The 18,821-nt window shown below is 42.4% G+C and overlaps 1 protein-coding gene across 6 annotated transcripts in view; it reads left to right on the top strand.

The window, feature by feature from the left end:
* PRKAG2 (protein kinase AMP-activated non-catalytic subunit gamma 2) overlaps positions 1–18,821 on the top strand; it is a 236,211-nt gene that overhangs the window by 93,588 nt on the left and 123,802 nt on the right. For all 6 annotated transcript variants that reach the window (XM_053991497.1, XM_053991342.1, XM_053991662.1 and 3 more), the window contains one exon: positions 7,814–8,093. In XM_053991497.1, the coding sequence (XP_053847472.1) occupies positions 7,814–8,093 (280 nt within the window). The remainder of the gene's footprint in view (positions 1–7,813; positions 8,094–18,821) is intronic.

Genomic DNA, 18,821 nt, shown 5'->3' with positions numbered 1-18,821 from the left:
AAAAAAATTACACAGGAAACTTTTTTATGAGGCATCAGCTAGCAAATTATAGATGGAGGAGGGAGGAGGTGGGAGAAAAGACGTTTGAAGAATAATATTGATCTGTTTCTTTATGGAAATAACAGAATTGTCACAAAAACAGACAAAAGCTTGAAGAAGAAGTGTGCATTAAAATTCTTTTCTCTATGTGGGGACAAAGCTGAGGAGATGTTTATCTTAGATTACAAAGGTGGGTCTATCCTATTAATAGCTTAAGTGTCTTTAAAGCACAAGCTGTTAAAGTAAGATATTTTAAGATTAAATCCAAACAACTCTGATGAAACACTCTTGAATGAAGTGGTAGAGCTTTCTGTGCCAAGTGTTGATTGTGAATAAATCATGGAGCAGAGAGGAAGTTTCAAAAGACTGCAAAGAAAGCAATTACCATGTTAATATTTATGATGTTTGCAATTAGGATAATGTACAGGTTTGTCAAACATTAGTCCTGAGCAAAACAATGAAATAGCTAATGTTGGCTAGTTAATGATGCTGTTATAACAGACTCATTTGGATTGAAATTAATTGTAAATGGCTCTTATTGAACAAATGTGGGGGTTTGAATGAGCTATAAATTGGGTTGACAAATGTCATAGCGTTGGTGTCATGTATATAGAAAAGTAGCACAAGCCATTTTTATTTAAGAAACTGGAATGAGACTGAATAAACATGGAGCCTAGTAAATGAATAAAAACCGGGCTGCTAAAATAAATGGAGACTCACCAGTGGAAAATTTTGTTTCTAGGCAGACAAAACATTCTGTTTCTGTACTATATCATACCTTATCAGTGGTTTGAAAGATAGACAGACTCATTACTGGTACAATTTATGGTTCATACAAAAATGAGAGGGGAGAGAGTGGTAAATTCTGAGCAAGAGACTCTGATGCAGAATGACATTACTCACTTAAAACACATTTTGCAAACAAACAGCCCATCTCCATTTGGCCAACTTGTGATCAGTTACACCTAGGAGCATCTAATGCAGACTTTTTGGGAAGTCTTTCATGAAGCCTGGGTTAGATTTTGACAATAGCTGTAGGTAATCAGCTATTTGTGGATTCTGGATGTGACTCAGTGGTTAAAGGATTAGTCTGGGTTCAATGAACAAATGTGCAATGTACAAATGAAGGAATAGAGTGAAAGTAGAGGTTTTATTCTCACTGTTTGGCACTAACTCACTCTTCTGCTATCAGCAATGCAGGGAAGTGTTGGTGAACTAGAATCAGACCATTGTGGAAGTGACCCCAATATTGAAACATTCCAAGCAGTGTTTTGTCCTGCTACTGGTCCCAAAATTGTTTTTGTTTTGTCCAGTGACTCATGGGAATGGCATGACCAACCCCTAGATAAGGGAGGAGAAGAAAAAAAAAAAAAATCAGCCTCTCCTTCCTCATTCACTGGCAAATGAATCTCCTTTGGATTTACTTTAAATTGTCCATTTTTTATGAGCAGTGAAGATGAGGAACAAGTCCTGGATAGTGCCACAGCCTTGGCAAAGGGCACCTGCAGTGGATGCAGGGAGCTTCAGGGCAAGGGTATGTACAACAACCACTGCACAGTGATGTGCACAGCTCCTCCCCATCCTCTGCTGTGAAATAAAGATACTTAGGGATTAGGAACTGGACAGGGAGCAGCCCTGCTTTTCCCTTTCCTAATGCCTGCTTTCTGTTTTTGAGCAGCCCTGCTCACTGCTGGAAACCTTCCCCTGACCATGTGTGCAGCAGTGCAGAGCTCTCAGAGCCTGCCAGAACAGCCAACCTCATCCCATTGTATTTTAATCTGGGAAAGTCTCATTGTACTTTAGTTTTGGGAAGTGGCATCTCTGACCTCTAAAACATGGTGTCATCTCAATTGGTGCAGCTCATGCAGAACGAAGGGGACCAGTGGTGCTGAGTGTGACACTGGGAGAGCAAGTCCTTCATTACCTTTCAGTCTAATGAAGTCAGCTCTTGTGATTCTGTGAGTTCTTTTATTCCAGCAGAATGAGAGAATCATCCAATTAACTTCATCAAAGGGGTTTTTTTGCTGGGATTCAGTGGAAGGGCAGGAAACAAGTGCAGACATCTATCTGGTGTATTGTCTGTAATTGTGTTTACTGTCCCTTTCAAGGATGGTGGGAGGTAATTCCTTTTCTGTTCCTTGCCTTTCAAAAAAAATTTAAGTGAAGAGGCAAAATAAAGGTCAAATAACTCACTGTTGTAAAATTAAACAGAACTCCTTAGTGCTCCGTAAATGTCCTCACTGTTCAGGGTTGGAGAAAAAGAGAACAGAGCTCAGGAGTATTTTATAATTTTCACTTAAATTCAGAAGCATTTTGAAAGGCTGTTTAGATTGAACCCATTTGTATTCGACAGAAATTTTTTTCAGCTTGTTTTGAGAAATGAAACTAAATTCACCACAAACTGAACCAGAGCCAGAGATTTCTCAGACAGAGCATCCTCTGGGGAAGGCTTTGTGCTCAGTCAAGGATCTGTTGCTGGAGCACCCTTGGCAGGAGAGCAGAGGGGATGGCTGTGAAGAGGTGCTGGGCACAGGCAGTGCCTGGATTTCCAACACAGTCTCTGCCTGTCCATGGTCAGGGTTTTCTCAGCAGAGCTCATTCATTTTTCTGGGTATGCAGCTTTGGCAGGACACTTCTCTCCCCTAAAGTTCAGTGCTCCTTAAACTCTAGGTTGGGATCAGAAATTTCTTCTTAGAGAAGACTTTATCAGGCAAAAAAAGAGTGATCAGTTTTGCAATATAAAGCAAAGTAACAAAAATGACAATGTTGGGAAAATTTCTGCGTGTGGCAGGGCTGAGATGGGTGGTGTGAGGATGACAAGAGACCAGTTTCTGGTGAAATATGAATACTTTGCTATCTTAGCCCATTGCACTGGGGATTATCATATGGTAGTGATCAAGTGTAGTGCACTTCAATATTTCTTGTGAAATAAGATGAAGAATTGCAAGCCAGGTAAGAAAATAGATAGAGGAAAAGATTGGTATTGAAAGGATGAGTGCTGGATGAAGGGACAGAACTGCTGGGATTTCCCCAGTGTCACTCCTGGGTCTTTGCCAGTAAAGCTGAGACAAAAAATAGAAGCAAAGCAACCAAATTTGTTGAAGATGCAAAGGAAGGTATTGTTTTTAATCATAGGGAGGGAGCTTATAGAGGAAGACCTGGATATCAGGGTGGATAATTCTTAACAGCACAAGATACAAGGTTGTTCACTTGATGTATGTTAACCAGAGCAACAAGTAAAAGAGGTCAGGGAGTGTTGTCTTGGTCTGAAGATGAAGAGTTTGGGCACAATCCTGTTGCAGAGCCAAACTCTAGGCTAGGAGAAAGGAAGGGTGAAAGATTCAATCATCCAGGTGAAATGACAGGGGCAGCTTTCGTACTCTTATTCCTTGTAGTGAAATCTTCCAGAGCTGCTTGACTTGGGGCGAGTGCCCCACCATCACTTTATGTTTCACTCAAAAAATGGAAAGCTAAGACTGCTAGATGCCAAACACTGTAAGACACGTCTCATTTTGTTGCTTTGTTTTCAGCAGTGGATAGTTCTGGATGTATTTTCAAAACATGCCTATGATCACTTCGTGTGTACAACTGGGCAAAATCTCTTCCTGGTACCCAGCCGAGGATCCTTTTGTGCTGCAAAGCATGAAAACTGCTAACAGTTTAGAGCATTTTAGGAGATTTTTTTTCTCAGTGCTGTGTGAGATAACCAGTTTAGCCTTAAACAAGTGCAGTTGGTCACTAGAACCAGCACATCTGATGTAGAAGAGGGCACTGCTCTGTTGCTTCACCTCCCTTGGGGAGCACATTGCTGTAGGCTGAGGGTTGGGTTACACTGGCACTAACACCAAGCTGCTAATTTAGCCCTATTCCAGCTCCACTGTTCTCTGCAGGCATAAGGTCAGGGGTTGACATTTCTCTCCAGCATAACCACTTTTAAGATTTAAGGAGTCCAGTGTTAGGCAGAGAGCTTAAAGATTGCATTTATTCTTTGCACAAAGCCAACACAGGAAAATTTTTATGTTGGTTGGTTGGTTGGTTTTGGGGGCTTTCTTGTTTGGTTGATTGGTTTTTTGTTTTGGTTTTTGTTTGTTTGTTTTGTTTTGGTGGGTTTCTTGGGGGGAGGGGAGTTTGGTTTTTGTTTGTTTGGTTTAGGTTTGTTTTTTTTTTTAATAGCTGAACAGTCTTAGAAGAATTTTTCAATTTTTTTATTAGATGTTATTTGTGCATTGATTAGTATTGTAGTTGGATTGTGTGTTTGGATTCCTTATCTCCAAAAGGCCAATTTTCTGTTTGGGATAAAATGAGCCATAGCCCCACATGCATTTATATTGGTTTTAGGTGTATTTCATATTTCTGCCCATTCTCTCTTTACAGCTTCTCCTGGACCAACACAAAGTGATTCACAGTGCTTACTAATGCAAGAAACCAGGGTGTAATACTTTTATTTTGCTACTAAAGCTCAGCTGGGGAATTGTTATCTTTCCAAAGCACATGTGGGAGTTTTCAGCCCACCTGCCTATCATAGCTTTAGGGAATGAGTCCAAAAAGTATGAAAAACAGGCTGGTGAATGATCTAGCTGTGTAACCTGCCTCTAGCATCACTGCCACAGTTGTCACACCAAGTCTGCACGGGCTGATGGGGTTTATTCCACAGCAAAGATTCTTCTGCATTCCCAGCTGAAGCATGAAAATGAGCATTGCCTTATGACTTTTGGATATGCTGTGATAACTGTTGCTGCTGCTTTTACTTGCAGAAGTACCTAATAATCTTTTAAAACTTGCAATCCATTAGCCACAAATGATATTCTAAGCAAGCAATCCTGTTGTAATTCCCCAAGCAAAATTATAAGTGTTTACCCACCGTGATAGTGGGTGTAACCTGTGTGTAATTAACAGGCTGGGGAAGAATTCAATGTAGTAATTTCCTTTAATTTGGTTGCATGCACATGTGTATTTAGCAGTGTGCCCTTGGTGCTCTGACAATTAATTAATTCATCTGCCTGGCACGATGGAGAGAAGGCAACTGGTTGTGATTGCAGTAAATAAAAACACCCTGCTGCTTCTGCTCAGAATTTGAGAACAATTTGCTTTTGTGTCTGGCTTGCATGTACAAGGGAATACTGACCTTTTTTACAAATTGTTGTTTGCCATTTTACATCTCTAAAATTGCTTTAGTGTGTAAGGACACAGCAGTTGTTTTGAAGTGTCTCCTATCAGTGTGTCGTTTTAACCAAACAAGCATGAAAAAAAAGTTAACATGAAACCTTAAGGGTAGTGCCAGAATGAAGTCCTTGGCTTTAAAAATGTCATGGCTTGTCACTTTAGGAAAAAATATAATGAACTTACCATCCTGGAAACACACCTAAACTACAGTAGCAGTGGCAGATTTGTATCATGATTAAAATAAGCTAGAAAATGTTCTTACTCCTCACTTTTGGGCAGTAGATTTGGCAGCAGACCTATTTAAATTGCAGTGCAGTAGGAGGTGCCATTGTGCTACTTGGTTGTTTCTTGAACTGTGTAGTTGTGAAGAGAACAAGGTAGAAGTAGTCTCAGATGATTTACAGATGATATTTTAGTAAAGTTAATGAGCTTTTATGAGAAAGCTATCACTTTGGGACTGTTTTACCCATGACAAAAGTGCAATTTGTTTATTAATTTCCTATAGCATGGTTATTATTCCTGGTCTCAGTTGAGGGACTGTGCCCTATTATTCTTGATAAATACTCACTGGGAGACAGTCTGAGTACTAGAGGACTTAGAGTGGGAATAAAGGAGGTACAGTCCTCATGGCAGAATAGATTTGTAGTTTAGAATGAGTTTTCAAGATTGCACATAGAATCTGTGACAGAGCTAGGAGGCAAACCTGAGCCTCAGGCAGCTGCATTAAGCATGAAACACTGCTTTTTTCTTCTCTTGTGGAGACTGTCCAGAGTCTGTTGTTGCTTTTGGTAGTTGCTATTGCTTCAGTTAGAATTGATTTATCTTTTTCAAAAACTTCCCCTTGAGGGCAACTGCTCCCCTAATTCATCTGTAAAAGGACAGGTATATGTTTGAGACATTTTTGCCCACACAGTCAAAAACAGGAATGCAGTTACAAAAAAAAAGTTCTTCTGTCTCTTGTCAGACATCTCTGTGCTATGCAGAGGAACACAAAGCAGAATTCATCATCCAACCAGGGCTGTGCTGGCACAAGTCTGTGCCCCTCTGTGACCCACACTGAGGTGCCACTCGCCCTTAAAGTTAGAAACCTTCCCAAAAGGGAGATTGTAATCTCTGCAGACCTTTCTGCAGTTCCACACATCAGGGCCTGCTCCAGCTCTGTCCCATCCCAAGTGGAAAGAGGAGCTGGTCCAAAGAGTGTGTGCACGACACAGGTCTACAAGAAGGGGGACCCTGGGTTATGGAGGGAGCAGCTATTTGGCCATTATGCTGCTTGTACATATTTCTACACGTGTTTTGGAGCAGTGAATAAACATTATTTTGAAATGAGAGTTATTTGCATGGGTTTTAAACTTTGCTGACCCTTTTTAGTTGGGTTCATACACACAAGCCCTTCACCGACCCAAAGGAGAGCATATGTGCCTATGAGGTTTCCTTTCATCTAAATCATCCTAATGAAAGATGTTATTTTTCCCTACAATTATTCCCACGGCAGCAATGCCCTTCCCTAACTGGACTGGCACACATCAGGAGGGATCTTCACAGGCAGGAGTTACTGCCTGCTCCATCCCTCCTGGTTAGTGTTGAGTAATTGGGCAGAGGAGCAGGCACGCAGGGGGCTGTGGGCACATCCACCTTGGCTTTGGCTTAAGCATTCCCTGGTGACCTGAAACCCACTGCTGCCTTCTGCCAGGAACAGAGCCCTTCATTCATGAGAAATGCCCCCAGCTAAAGCAGCAGCCTTATAGCCACAGAACTACTTTGTGCTTCCAGAAGGAAATCAACTCTCTGTATAGCCCAGGCACGTGCAAATCCCACAGAGATTTTGGGTCAGCTTCTGTTAATTGTATGGGGAGGAGAATTTAATCTTAGTTCCTTTTTTGTTTGTTTGTTTGTTTTTCTGGGTTCTTTTCTCCCCCTCACTGGGAGAGCCTGCACAGTGCAGAGCTGTGTTGTGCACAGATATTTTCACTGCTGGAAAGGCAGCCCAGGTCCCACAAGGGATCCAGCTGTTAGAAAGGTCATACCCCAGCTCAGGTAATTAGCAGGAGCGTCATCACTCTAAAATGGTTCCTCTATTTTTGGGATAGGAGTTGCAATCCCACAGCTGTGGCCAGCCTCATAGAGGCCTGTCAGGCATCTGGGGACTTGTGTGCTGTGCTGAATCACATCATGGGATGGAGTTTTAAGAACTGTGGGTAGGTGCTTAAATTCATGGGGAAGGCTTTGGGGCACCGTGTTTCCTTAACCACGATCACTAAATACATTCATTGCCAGTCATCTTTCATTTGTCCCAGGAAGGAAGAGGGGTGTGTGACAGATAAATTCCTGCATTATATGTGTGATAACAAAATGTATGCACACCTTGAAGTGTTTTTGTGAAATTCAGGGTGTCTTTAGGAGCAAGGGGCAGCATGAGGCCAGAGAGGTGGCACATACACACCTGTATGTCAGTGGAGGCAGGTGCTGGGGAAGGTGAGCTCTGGCTAATCCACCACTCCAACAAACAGGAGTTGGCTCTGTTGAGACAAGTTCAGAGATCCTGGAGGCCTGAACTGAACTGAATTAACGGAAATTTTTCTTTTTTTCTTCCTTCTTGTCTCCTCCTCAGGTGGACGAAAGCTACTCAGCCGGCAGTCCTTCAAAAGGCCTTTTCTCAAAGGGGCTCCAGAACCGACCTTCCAGCCCCGTTTCTGCCCCTGTGAGATCCAAACACAGTCCTGGCTCACCCAAAACAGTGTTCCCCTTCCCCTACCAGGAGTCTCCCCCACGCTCCCCACGCCGAATGAGCTTCAGTGGGATCTTCAGGTCCTCCTCCAAAGAGTCTTCCCCCAATTCTAACCCGTCTACCTCTCCTGGGGGCATCAAGTTTTTCTCCAGATCAAGAAAAAGTAAGAAATTGCTCATGTTATTTCAGGAAGATACACGGTACCTCTGGGCTTGGCCCATTCTTTACCTGCGGTAGTGAAGTAAGTGCAGATGAGGCATGTGCTAATTGTTCATTATCTCTTTCACTGACCGTGTGTTGTGGGGTTCTGACATGCTGGCCATTAGGTGTGACTTCTGCAGGGCCATGGACACCGACACAGGGCTGAGGATAGAAATCACACTCCTGTGCTTTGTTTAGAAATCCTTTGTCCACGTTTGGGAGTTTTCTGGGTGGTTTCAGCGAGGCTGGTTGGATGTCGGTGCGAGGACTTGAGGACAGCTGAAGATGTTCATGGGATGTGTGGTGGAGGTGGGCACTTACATGATGTCACTCAGAAGTTAGAGGTTCTGTAGACCCCAAAGGGAATTTCAGCTGTGTTCTTTAATTGGTATTTATTTGCCCTATTGTAGGAAGGGCAAGTGACCTTTGCTGGATGGAAATAAATTTAATTTGTTTCCAGTCAAATGACCATTGAGGGGATATTTGAGCTCCTCTGCAAGAATATGAAAGGCATAGCAAACCTCCTTGGCTCAGAGTAATTACTACATACAGGTTTATACTGGGCAAAGATTTTAGCTCTTCAGCAGCCTGGGTGCCATTAACAACACACTGCTAGAACTCAGAAATGAGCAGGATTGAGGACGTGCTTCAATTTCCAAACTTTCTTACTGGACAAAGTTTCCCAGTGCTGGTCAACAAACCAAACCTGATCTGCATGAGGGTTTGGTGGCTGTGGGAAAGGAGCAGAGTTATAGGGGAAAGAGAGGAATAATATGTTGCTGGATTGTGAGACCACACTGAGTTTTCTGTCTGTAAACAAAAGAAATAATGAAAAATTGTTGGCAAATCTTCTGTGACAATGTAGGTACAGAATTGGTCATTCATATACCAGTGTTGGGATATGTGTTTCCTGCAATTTATTGATAATTTTCAGTGATTTTAAATAGTAGAGAGGGACCTTCTCATTTTTCTTTATGAAAATTTATCTTAAAATAATTGGCTTTAATCAGAACAAGTTGTTTCATAATGATTTGTGCACAAGAACACAGCAATACAAACCCATGCAGGATTTTCCTCTTTGTTTATCAGAAGTGCTGCTGAAGGCTAATTGAAATGGTATCTTTTCCACTCCTTGTTTCTCTCTAAAACACCATCAAGAGATTGAAAGTAGGAGTCAGTGTTTCTGAAGGACTCAGAGAAGGCTCTAAACATCTATTCAAGGACATTTCTTTATCCCTGCTTGAAGTTCAAGTATGCTTTTTAAGCTCCCCTCTTGTTAAAACTTCACAATAATTAAAATCCATGTAAGTTCTTCTTGTTTGTCCACATAGGTTCAAATCTGGCCTTTAAATATTGGCAGTATTCTGCTGATGGAGTATGCAGAGAAGGGCTCTGCTGCATGAGTAGCAGCAATTTACACTGCAGAGCAAAGCCTTCCTGGGACTTTGTAATCAACTGATCTGAGCAGCCAGCACTATTTAAGTCCTAGCTAGGTACAACAGAATATTAAATAAAGGAATCTTCCAGGAGTCAGCAAAGTCCTTTTGATAAGGTCACATCCCTGCCTCAGGAACAGGCTTGGAATGGGGCCATGCTATATCTGAGCTAACAGAAAATATCCATGACCCTGCTGCAATGGGAGCCTTGCAGGAATTGCACTGGGCTTGGGTGCTCGTGGTCTTTTGTTCTTAAGGCAAGAGAGACAGCCTCTTGGAAAGGGTGTGCTGATTTTAATTGGTGTTTAATTTGATAACTCTTCTCTTCCCACAGCTTTTTTGCAAAACAGAACATTTCTTATCTTAAATGCTTTCACAGCATTTAGCTCTCTTACAGTGAGTCTAATGCAGACACCTACCCTTCACTACCACATTAAAGTAGATTTTATCCAGAATGTGCTAAACAGGGGGCAGCAATGAATTACACTCTTAGAGTTTACTATATTTAATTAACTTTGATAGGATTTTATTTAGCAAAACCCTTTCAGGACTTCCGGAAAAGTATGGGTTAGCATTTCTGCTGTATTATTATCTTTTCACAAGCAATACTTCTGCATTCTGCTACTTTGCAAATAGAGTAACCCCATGTACTACAGAAGAGTAAGTTAATTGGTTATGTGCCACTCAAAACAAGGTCTCTGTGGCTTGAACAGCATTTCCTGAGAGACATGACTTCTCAGACACTCCTCAGACCAGATACCTCAGACTTTTGCGGAGATGCTGTGCTGAAGAGCTCTGACAAAAGCTAAACCAGCACATGGCTCCACATTTCTAAAGGTGCTTAAGTGCTTCACTGTTCAAAATTGTTACAACCCATGTGATTAAAATCCCATTTTCTCAAACAGCTTGGGATGCCTGTGTTAAAAGTGAATGGGACTCAGGTTGTTTTATCAGTTCTCTGTCTGTGAGTGCATTGAGATCAGCTGGAATTGCTGTGTTTGCCTGCCTTTACATCCCTGCTGGTGCTGGATTAATTGTGTTAAAATTAAAATTAACTTTGTGGTGCTGGACTGCACTCTGAGGATCACCAGCAGGTCAAAGGAGGATAAAGCAGGATGCTTTATTTATCCTCCCCCTCTGCTTGGCACCAGTGAGACACATCAGCAGTGCTGAGTCCAGCTGTGGGCTCCCCAGTACAAGAAAGATGGGGACATACTGGTCCAGCAAAGGGCCATTGCACTGGGGCTGCAGTGGGAGGAAGAAAAAGGAGAAGACCTTTGTGCTCTCTTCAGTTTCCTCATGGGGTTAGGACAAGACAGTGCCAGGCCCTTCAGGGATGCCCAGAGAAAGAGCAGGAGTCAGCGAGAGAAATGCCAGGAACGTGTAGGAAAAATGTTCTTGGAGGGGCTGGTGTGGCAGCAGGGCTCCAGAGGGGCTATGAAATCGCTGCCCTGGCAGATTTTAATCAATTGACTGGACTAGGCTCTGAGCACCCCAGTTTAAAGTTGCTTTGAGCAGGGATCAGACCAGAGATCTGCAGATGTCCCTCCCAGCTGTGGCTCTTCTGGGAAACTCTGTATTGGAGTCTTCCCTTTGGGTTTATAGCAAATCTGTGTTTTATCCAGGCAATCAGCAATTAAAAAAAAAAAAGCATCAGATAAAAGTTCACAGGGACCTGGGGTTTGTTTTTGTCCCCCACTTTATCTGAAAGGAGTCTGTCTGCACTGCTTTCCTGTCATCATGAGCAGTATGTGGGGGAAAGTAGGTGCAGTCCTTGTTTTAAATAACATACCCTGTCTTCCATCCATTTCCTCCTCCCACACATTGTTCAAAACACAGACTAACCTGTTACTCTGCATATTCCTTGTTTTTCTTGGAAGCAGCTAGCTTGTTTTCATTTTAAAGACTATGTGTGGTATTCACAGCACTTGCTTTCCCATGTAGTTGCTCTTTTCCCAGCTAAATTATTTTGCCTTTTGAATATACACAATTTAAGAAGGGCTAGGGTAGGCAATGTTAAAACAGAAAGTGATTTGCAGATGTGAAACTTAAAATATTTTCCACTTCAGGCTGGGAGTTTAAAGGTTTTGCTTATCTTCAATATTTTCTCATTGGTTTTGGCAATATCCAAGAGCTCATCTTTGTGCCTCTTCCCTTTGGTTACCCCAGTTCAGTATCTGGTCATAACCCCACAGCTCTGATCTGACAAAAGATTTACCTTGAAAGAAAAAAATGCCTTCCCACAACATGTACTTGGCTGCCAGCCACTTTAGGTAGTTCATAAATAAGAGCAGTAAACTGCTGGTTGGGGCTTCACATTCAGCCTCCCTCCTTTGCAAAAAAATCCACCTCAGGCCCCCATGGGAGAGGCTCTGCAGTGACCTTTTGCTGTGTGCTTGGCCACTGGGCCAGCCCCTTCACTTTGAGAAGTTCACTGCAGAAAAATCCAAGGCAGCTCTTTGCATGCTGGGTTTCTGTACAAGTGCTCTGAAATTTAATCATCAAATTTATTTAATTTTTCATTTATTTTTTTGTTTGAGAATTTCTTTGCAACAGCATTGTTATATTGACAGCTGAAAGCTGAATATGATTGGGGGTGAATTAAGCCTGGCTTTGAGGTGAATATGAATATAAGGCTATGGGGTGAAAATGAATATGGATTGAGGGTGAATTAAGCCTGGCTGTGAGGTGGTGCAGAGGACTTTCTAGTGCTACTCCTTGTACAGTGATGCTTGGTAAATGCATCCCCTCAGTGCTGCCCACCTTACACCTCCCAGAGCCAGATGCTTTCTGCAGGTGGAGATTGGCTCCAGCACATGGACCCAGGGCTGGCTTCAACCTGCAACCATCCAACACTGTGTGTGTATATCAAAGGACAGGAGAGGTGGTTGTGATTTATTGGGATGCAGTGGAAAATGTTGGACCTGGGTGTGATGTCAAAGCAGAGAATAAGGGATGGTTACCACCCTAGTTTTGTCTGGGATAGAGTTAATTTTCCTTCTAGTGCCTGGTACAATGCTGTGTTTTGGATTCAGTATGAGAATAATGTTGGTAACTGCACTGGATTTGTGTGGCCAGGTTTTGGTAGTGGGGGGGACTACAGGAGTGGCTTCTGGAAGCTTCCCCTGTGTCCAACAGAGCCAGGGCCAGATGGCTCCAAGAAGGACACACTGCTGGACAAGGCTGAGCCCCTCAGCAACAGTGGTAGCACCTCTGGAATAACATATTTAAGAATGGGAAAATATCCTGCACAATTGAGGATGTACAACTGAGTACCACCAGTAGCAGCGTGGGCACATGAGCAGCCATGGAACATTAAAATAATTACATTTTAATTGGATCTCAAGTGCATTAGTGTGACCTGTAGCTTGCAGTAGGCTTCCACTGAGCTGACACTGATTTCATAGATTTTCTTCAGGGACAACAGGAGGAAAGGGTGAGTGAAGAGGTGCAAGTTGAAGTTTGAGGGGCTGCAAAAAGTGATTTCAAAATTGGCATTGTGGAACTGCTTCCCAGTTTGTTTTAGGTAGGCTCAAAACTGCAGGAACTGCTCTTATAAGGCACAAGCTGGGACCTGCTGCTCCAAGACATGGCTGAGTCCTGGCTGCAGTGGGAAGGCACTTCCCATGTGTGTCACTTTTGTGAGAGGTGTGATGCCAAGAGAAAGCAGTGACACTTCTCAGTAAAGCAAACTGGGGTGATCCAAAGTAAACACAGGAGGATGACCTGCCCTGGGAAGAAGCACAATGCAGATGACACTTTTCTTGCATGACCTCTCCCTGCACAGCCAAAACATGTACAAATAAATGAGAACAGCTTTATTTCACAGAGTGGAAATCAGGGAGCTACCTCTGCAAATAGGCTAAACTCAGGTACCCTGAATATTTTATTAGAAGTAGATGATTGTATGAAATTTAATTCATTAAAATGTACCTTTTTTGCTGGGTGTGAGTGCCTCATTTGAAGGACATCAGAGCATTTTCCAATGCTGCTTCTCCTTCTGAAACAATTGGTTCAAGTACCAGCAATACTCATGACACATTAATGATGCTGTCAGTTTTACCAGCAAAGGAAATCAATTAAAAGGTTCCCATTGACCTAAAGCTTTGGGTTGTGGTGCATGGGCTCAAAAGATAAATTTAGCTTAGAATTGAAAGTTGCTTATGGAACATTGAATTGAAAATTACCGAGATTTGAAACACCTTGATGCTGGTGGTCACATTTGAATCACGGTGAATTTTCACTGCATTTGAGAAAGGAAATGTTTTTCAATATAAAGTTTTAGTGTTCTGCTTCCTCTTAATACCTTTTTCTCCTTCTGATATTCAGTACTATTAATTGTGGTGCCTAAAGTAATCCATAATGAGGATTCCAGGTGCTTCCATAATAAAGCTCCAGGTGGTATTTTTTTCAAAAGACTGTGAGAAGTAAGGCAGAATTGTTGTCATTTACCTTATTCATTCTAATAATTTATTTTCGTGTCGAACATCTCGTGGTTGGATGATGCCCCCTGTGAGGAAAACCTATGACTGTACTGACTTCTACCCATAGATGGAGCAAGTAGCTCTCATTTGCAGTAACCCAGGGAAGAAATTGGGAAAACCCTGCCAAACTGCTGCCAGATTGTGCTCTGATACCTTGAATTGGATTGTGGCTGATCTCTGCTAAAATTTTTCTTCCAGCATTCGACTGAAGTTCATTCCCTCCCAAGATTTTACTCCATGTTTGTGGTATTTAGGTGACAGCTTGCAGAGAAGTGAGTTTAACCCAGGGCAGGCTGTTGTGGAGGGTTGGCTGCTGGGCACAGACATTTCACCTTCCCTTTCCTCAAGCTATTTCCCACCATTACTCTTCAGGAATGTTTTCCTGCAGGATGGCACCATGCAATGGGGTGTCCTTCCTCATGCCAGCTGCTGCAATCTGCATTTGGATTTCCTCCCATGGTCTTGGAGCCTCCCAGCCTTTGGACCACAACTGCAGAGACCCATCAATTCGAGCCTACACTGAACACTGAGGCCACTCCATTTCCAGTTCTTCTCCTGAGTTCACAGTGCCCCGACCTTCTGAATGGGCAGGCAGGTGGGATGCAGAGGGAAAGGGCAGGAGGCAGCTTTGATTTGTGGCTGTGACCACTATGCAGGACAAGGAGGGCAAGCTGGGGAAGGACAGGGCTGCTTGGTCCAGGTCCACCTTGCAGGGTGATGTAGGCTTTCCCACAGTCATCCCATAAAACCTGGAAAAGGTGAAAAGCTGTTTGTCTTGCTTTATTCTCCAGAACTGGTGTGCAAGGACATTTAATCATCCTTTTTCAAGCTTGCTTTGCCCTCAGAGGCAGACAAGGGGACCAGCACTGTTCATTTTGGTCTCATCTACACTAGAAAAATGACTTTTTGCAGACAAAATGTGTCAGCACTGCTGCAGCTAAGCTGGTGCTGCACACATGGCCAAAGACCAGCCACATTCAGCACCATTTCTCCTGCCAGTTACTGATGTCTGCTGTCAGCAGCAGATAATTTGTCTGGTTAAAACGTGCCTATGGTGATTGTTCTTAGTTTATTTGAAGATATCTTTATATGTGCTTCCCTTTTCACCTTAATTTCTCATGGTCAGTCTTGTCTGCATAGGGAGAAAACATCCAGTATGCTTCTATGTTCCTCCCCTGTCTGTCTAGGCAAGAAGGATTTTTCAGATTGTCTTCAAATTTCTAATGATTTCTATGCAGTCATTAAAAAAACCAAAATCAGTCCCTAACTTTCATCTGTAGGGTATGGGTCAGACCTGTGACTGCATTAATTCCCATTTTTTATCTCTTTCCTGAGGTTTCAGCTGTGGAACATACTGCAAATAATCAAAGTTTTTAATAATAGCCAAATTATTATTTCTTGTGATGTACGGACAAGACCTTAGTTTTTTATTTGCTCTCTTAGAGACTGCTGCTGGCATGAAGGGGAAATAGAAACTGCAGTCTGAGCATCTCCAAAGGCTGATGAACTGCTGCTCTTTGTGTCCTTTGATAAAAGTTGTCTGAAGGGCATTGCTGACGTGCAGGTGACTTTTCCACACAGGCAGCAATGTAAGCAATAAAGTAAAGCTAAAGAGAGTGCTTTGCTGTCTTAAGCTGTCTAACAACAGGAAATAATTTGGAAATAAATTGTGGGGGAAATTTTTGTGGTTGTGGGCTGTTTATATTTAGCTGTCTGGATTTTACAAATCCAAGAGCATATGTAGGAGCAGACCTTCAATTATATTTATGAGTCTATTTTCCATTTTGATCAATCATTTCAGAATTTGGTGCCTAAGCAAGTATTTGTTTATAAGTGCTAGAGAAATCCTATTTATTTTAGTAGGTTTGTTCACACATTTAAAAGTACATTGCTTTTCCTGATTCTAGGTGAATGCTTGTCCTAATTCCACTGAAAAAGCATGGTGCATCCAAGATTTTTTGCTATGTGTTTGGAGTCTGGAGGAGTAATAATGACTTGAGGTATCAGATCCAAGTTTTACAGATATCATGGGTTATCAGCTTCTTTAATAAAGTGCTTGGAAAATGCCTCAAAAATGGGCTGAATAAACATGATAAAATTCGATTCAATCAGTTTTCTGATCTGGAAAAATATGTAATGAAAGAACCTGATCACAAGGCATAAAAATGCATGGATTGAGGAATACAGTGTGTGTAGTAGAGTGGGTAAAATGCAGTTAAATCCCAGGCTCAGGCCAGCTCTTAGCCCTTCTTGGGTCTGTGTGAGTTATGTCTGAGCTTGGTCTGATTTTAAAAATAAAATAAGCCCTATAAAAATGATGGTAAATTGCTGTGCATTGTGAGAGTCAATAGGGCAAAGAGCTGATCACTATCATGTCTCAGTTTATAGGCTTTGTGGAAATGAGCCTTTGCTTTTTCAGCCTTTGGGCTGTGAAAACATCTTGAAGGAGAGCTCTGCTGATAACCAGTGATTTGACTGAGAGGGTTTTATAGGCTTCACACAGACTCTGCTACTTGCCTGCAAGGTTTTCTAGATTTGTTTCCTGCTTTCACTTGTACATTTTCCCATTGACCATAAAGCCAGCTGAAGGTAACATCCCCATTTATATGGGAAATGATCATGGGCAGGCACTGCAGTGTCACAGCTGAGCTGCTGTAAACCATCACACGAGCTTCCAGCAGCTGCTTTAGCAACTCCTCTCTTCCAGCAGTCACTGGCAGAGCCACAAACTGGGCAAGGACAACCTGGATCATGTATTTGGATTCACTCAGTGGCTGGAACACCTTCAAGTTGTGTAGTGATCATCTGACAGTGGAGTTGTCATTAGCCCATTTGATCTGTACAGCAAATTTAGAAGCAGGTTGGTTGGTACTGGGAGAAGGAAATGTGGAAAAGAAGAATAAAAAGTATAAAGCTCTGCATGGTGCCAGGTTTAGGATTATTTTCCCCATTGCCACAGTAAGTCAAATAAATATCAGTCTGAATTAGGAGATCTAGGAAGAAGTCTTTTGTCCTTGTAGTTTGACAGAGGTGAAACTGCTGTGGAAATGGTGTAATTCCAACCTAGGTCACTGATCTAATTCCTGTTCTCCTGAATCTGTGTAGTGCAGCTGAATCTTTCCATGCTGCTTTCTCTTTGACCAAAGTGAGCTCATGTTTCCTTTGTCAAAGACAAGGAGAACAGAGATGCCACTTATTAAAATTATTACTTCAGGATTTTCTAGCCCAGTGAGTTAATTGATTTGAGGTTTATTGTGAGTAGAATGATAAAGACATCAGCTGGAGAAGGCTAGAAGTCATGCTCTTAGTTTAAAATGATAGGCAAAGTCTTCTACTGATGTCAGAAAACAAGTCTTGGGTCTAATTTTTGGAAGTGATTTATGAATGGTTCCCATCCATCTGAACCTTTCAATAAATTGGATTGATATTCCATCAAAACTTCTGACAAGCTTCCCTGGCACAGTGTGGGACATACTGAATGAAGGACAACAACTGTGCAAAGGACCCCATTCAGGTTTATAAAAGCATTTTGTTACTCACAGGCACTCACATGCATGTTAGCCAGAGGTCCATGCTCCCCAAATTTTGCACCAGTTTGTGATTTGCCCTCTCTGTGCTGCACCAGTGTTGTATGAAGTGGTTTGTGCTGCTGAGTGGGGGTGTGGGGATGCTCCACAGAAAAAGTGCAAAGAGTGGGGCCGGGAGATGAGGATTTGTGGGGGTGCAGTGTGAAGCTGGAGTAAGCAAAAATGTTGTGGTGAATGTGATTTTGAGAGTAATGCCCTGAATAGAAAAACTTTCTGAAGGGAAGATTTTAGTCAGTAGAGTAATCTCTGATTATCCATCTCTGGCAATAATCTGTGATTGGTGTTCTCACACCCTTTGGTCTGCTTGGGTATTAGAATTTGTTATCCAGCTGAACACCTAAACCAGTGCATCTACAGAGCATTGCTGCAAGATTCAAAATGGCAGAAATTAACTGATTTATGACAGTCCTAAAACCAGCAGTGGTGACTGCTAAATGACAAACCTAAAGCCAGCAGAGAGCTTACAAAGGTCCCTATGCCTGGGATCTCTAAGATGGATCAGTAGACTCAACCACCTTCCCACCAGGGAGAAAGGGCACCAAGTGTTAATGAAATCCAAGTTTCTTATTTTAGTTTTAAAACAAAACAAAAAAAACAAACAACAAAAAGGGGTTGTGGATTGTTTTGTTTTGATTTGTTGTTGTTTTGGATTTTTTTCTATATAAACTTTCTGTTATGCCCTTTTCTTTTGCAGTTCACAGAATATTTGAACGTTCTTCCGTATCTTAAAAAAACCTCTTGTCTTAGATGATGAAAATATTAATGTGTGTAGTTGATATGTGAAACAAGTACTCAGAGGCTTTGATGATCAACCATCAAAGCACCTCAGTTCTTTAGTTAAATTATTTTGAAGCTTGCCTTGGGTTTCCTGTAAGTACACTTTGGTTGGCAGCTGGGGTGGGTTTCTTTGTAGTTTGCCTCTTGCAGCATCTCCTGCTGTTTACAGCTCTCTGAGCCCCAAATGTGAGTGAGTGAGTGAGTGAGTGAGTGAGTGAGTGAGTGAGTGAGTGAAGGGTTGGGAGCCCTGTGTGGGCGTGTGACACGGGACCGTGGTGACAGGAGCGTGGGAGCAGCTGTGCCAGACAGTGCCACACTGTGCCAGCCCAGACTGCACCTCCCTGGCAGCTCCCACAGCACTGTGAAATGTAGGTGCCCTCCTGTGGGTGTCCCACTGCTTCTCCTT

The sequence above is a fragment of the Vidua macroura genome, chromosome 1, assembly GCF_024509145.1.
Source record: "Vidua macroura isolate BioBank_ID:100142 chromosome 1, ASM2450914v1, whole genome shotgun sequence".
Lineage (NCBI taxonomy): Eukaryota > Metazoa > Chordata > Aves > Passeriformes > Viduidae > Vidua > Vidua macroura.
Note: the sequence above shows the minus strand (reverse complement) of the source record. Positions and strands in the feature narration are given on the sequence as shown.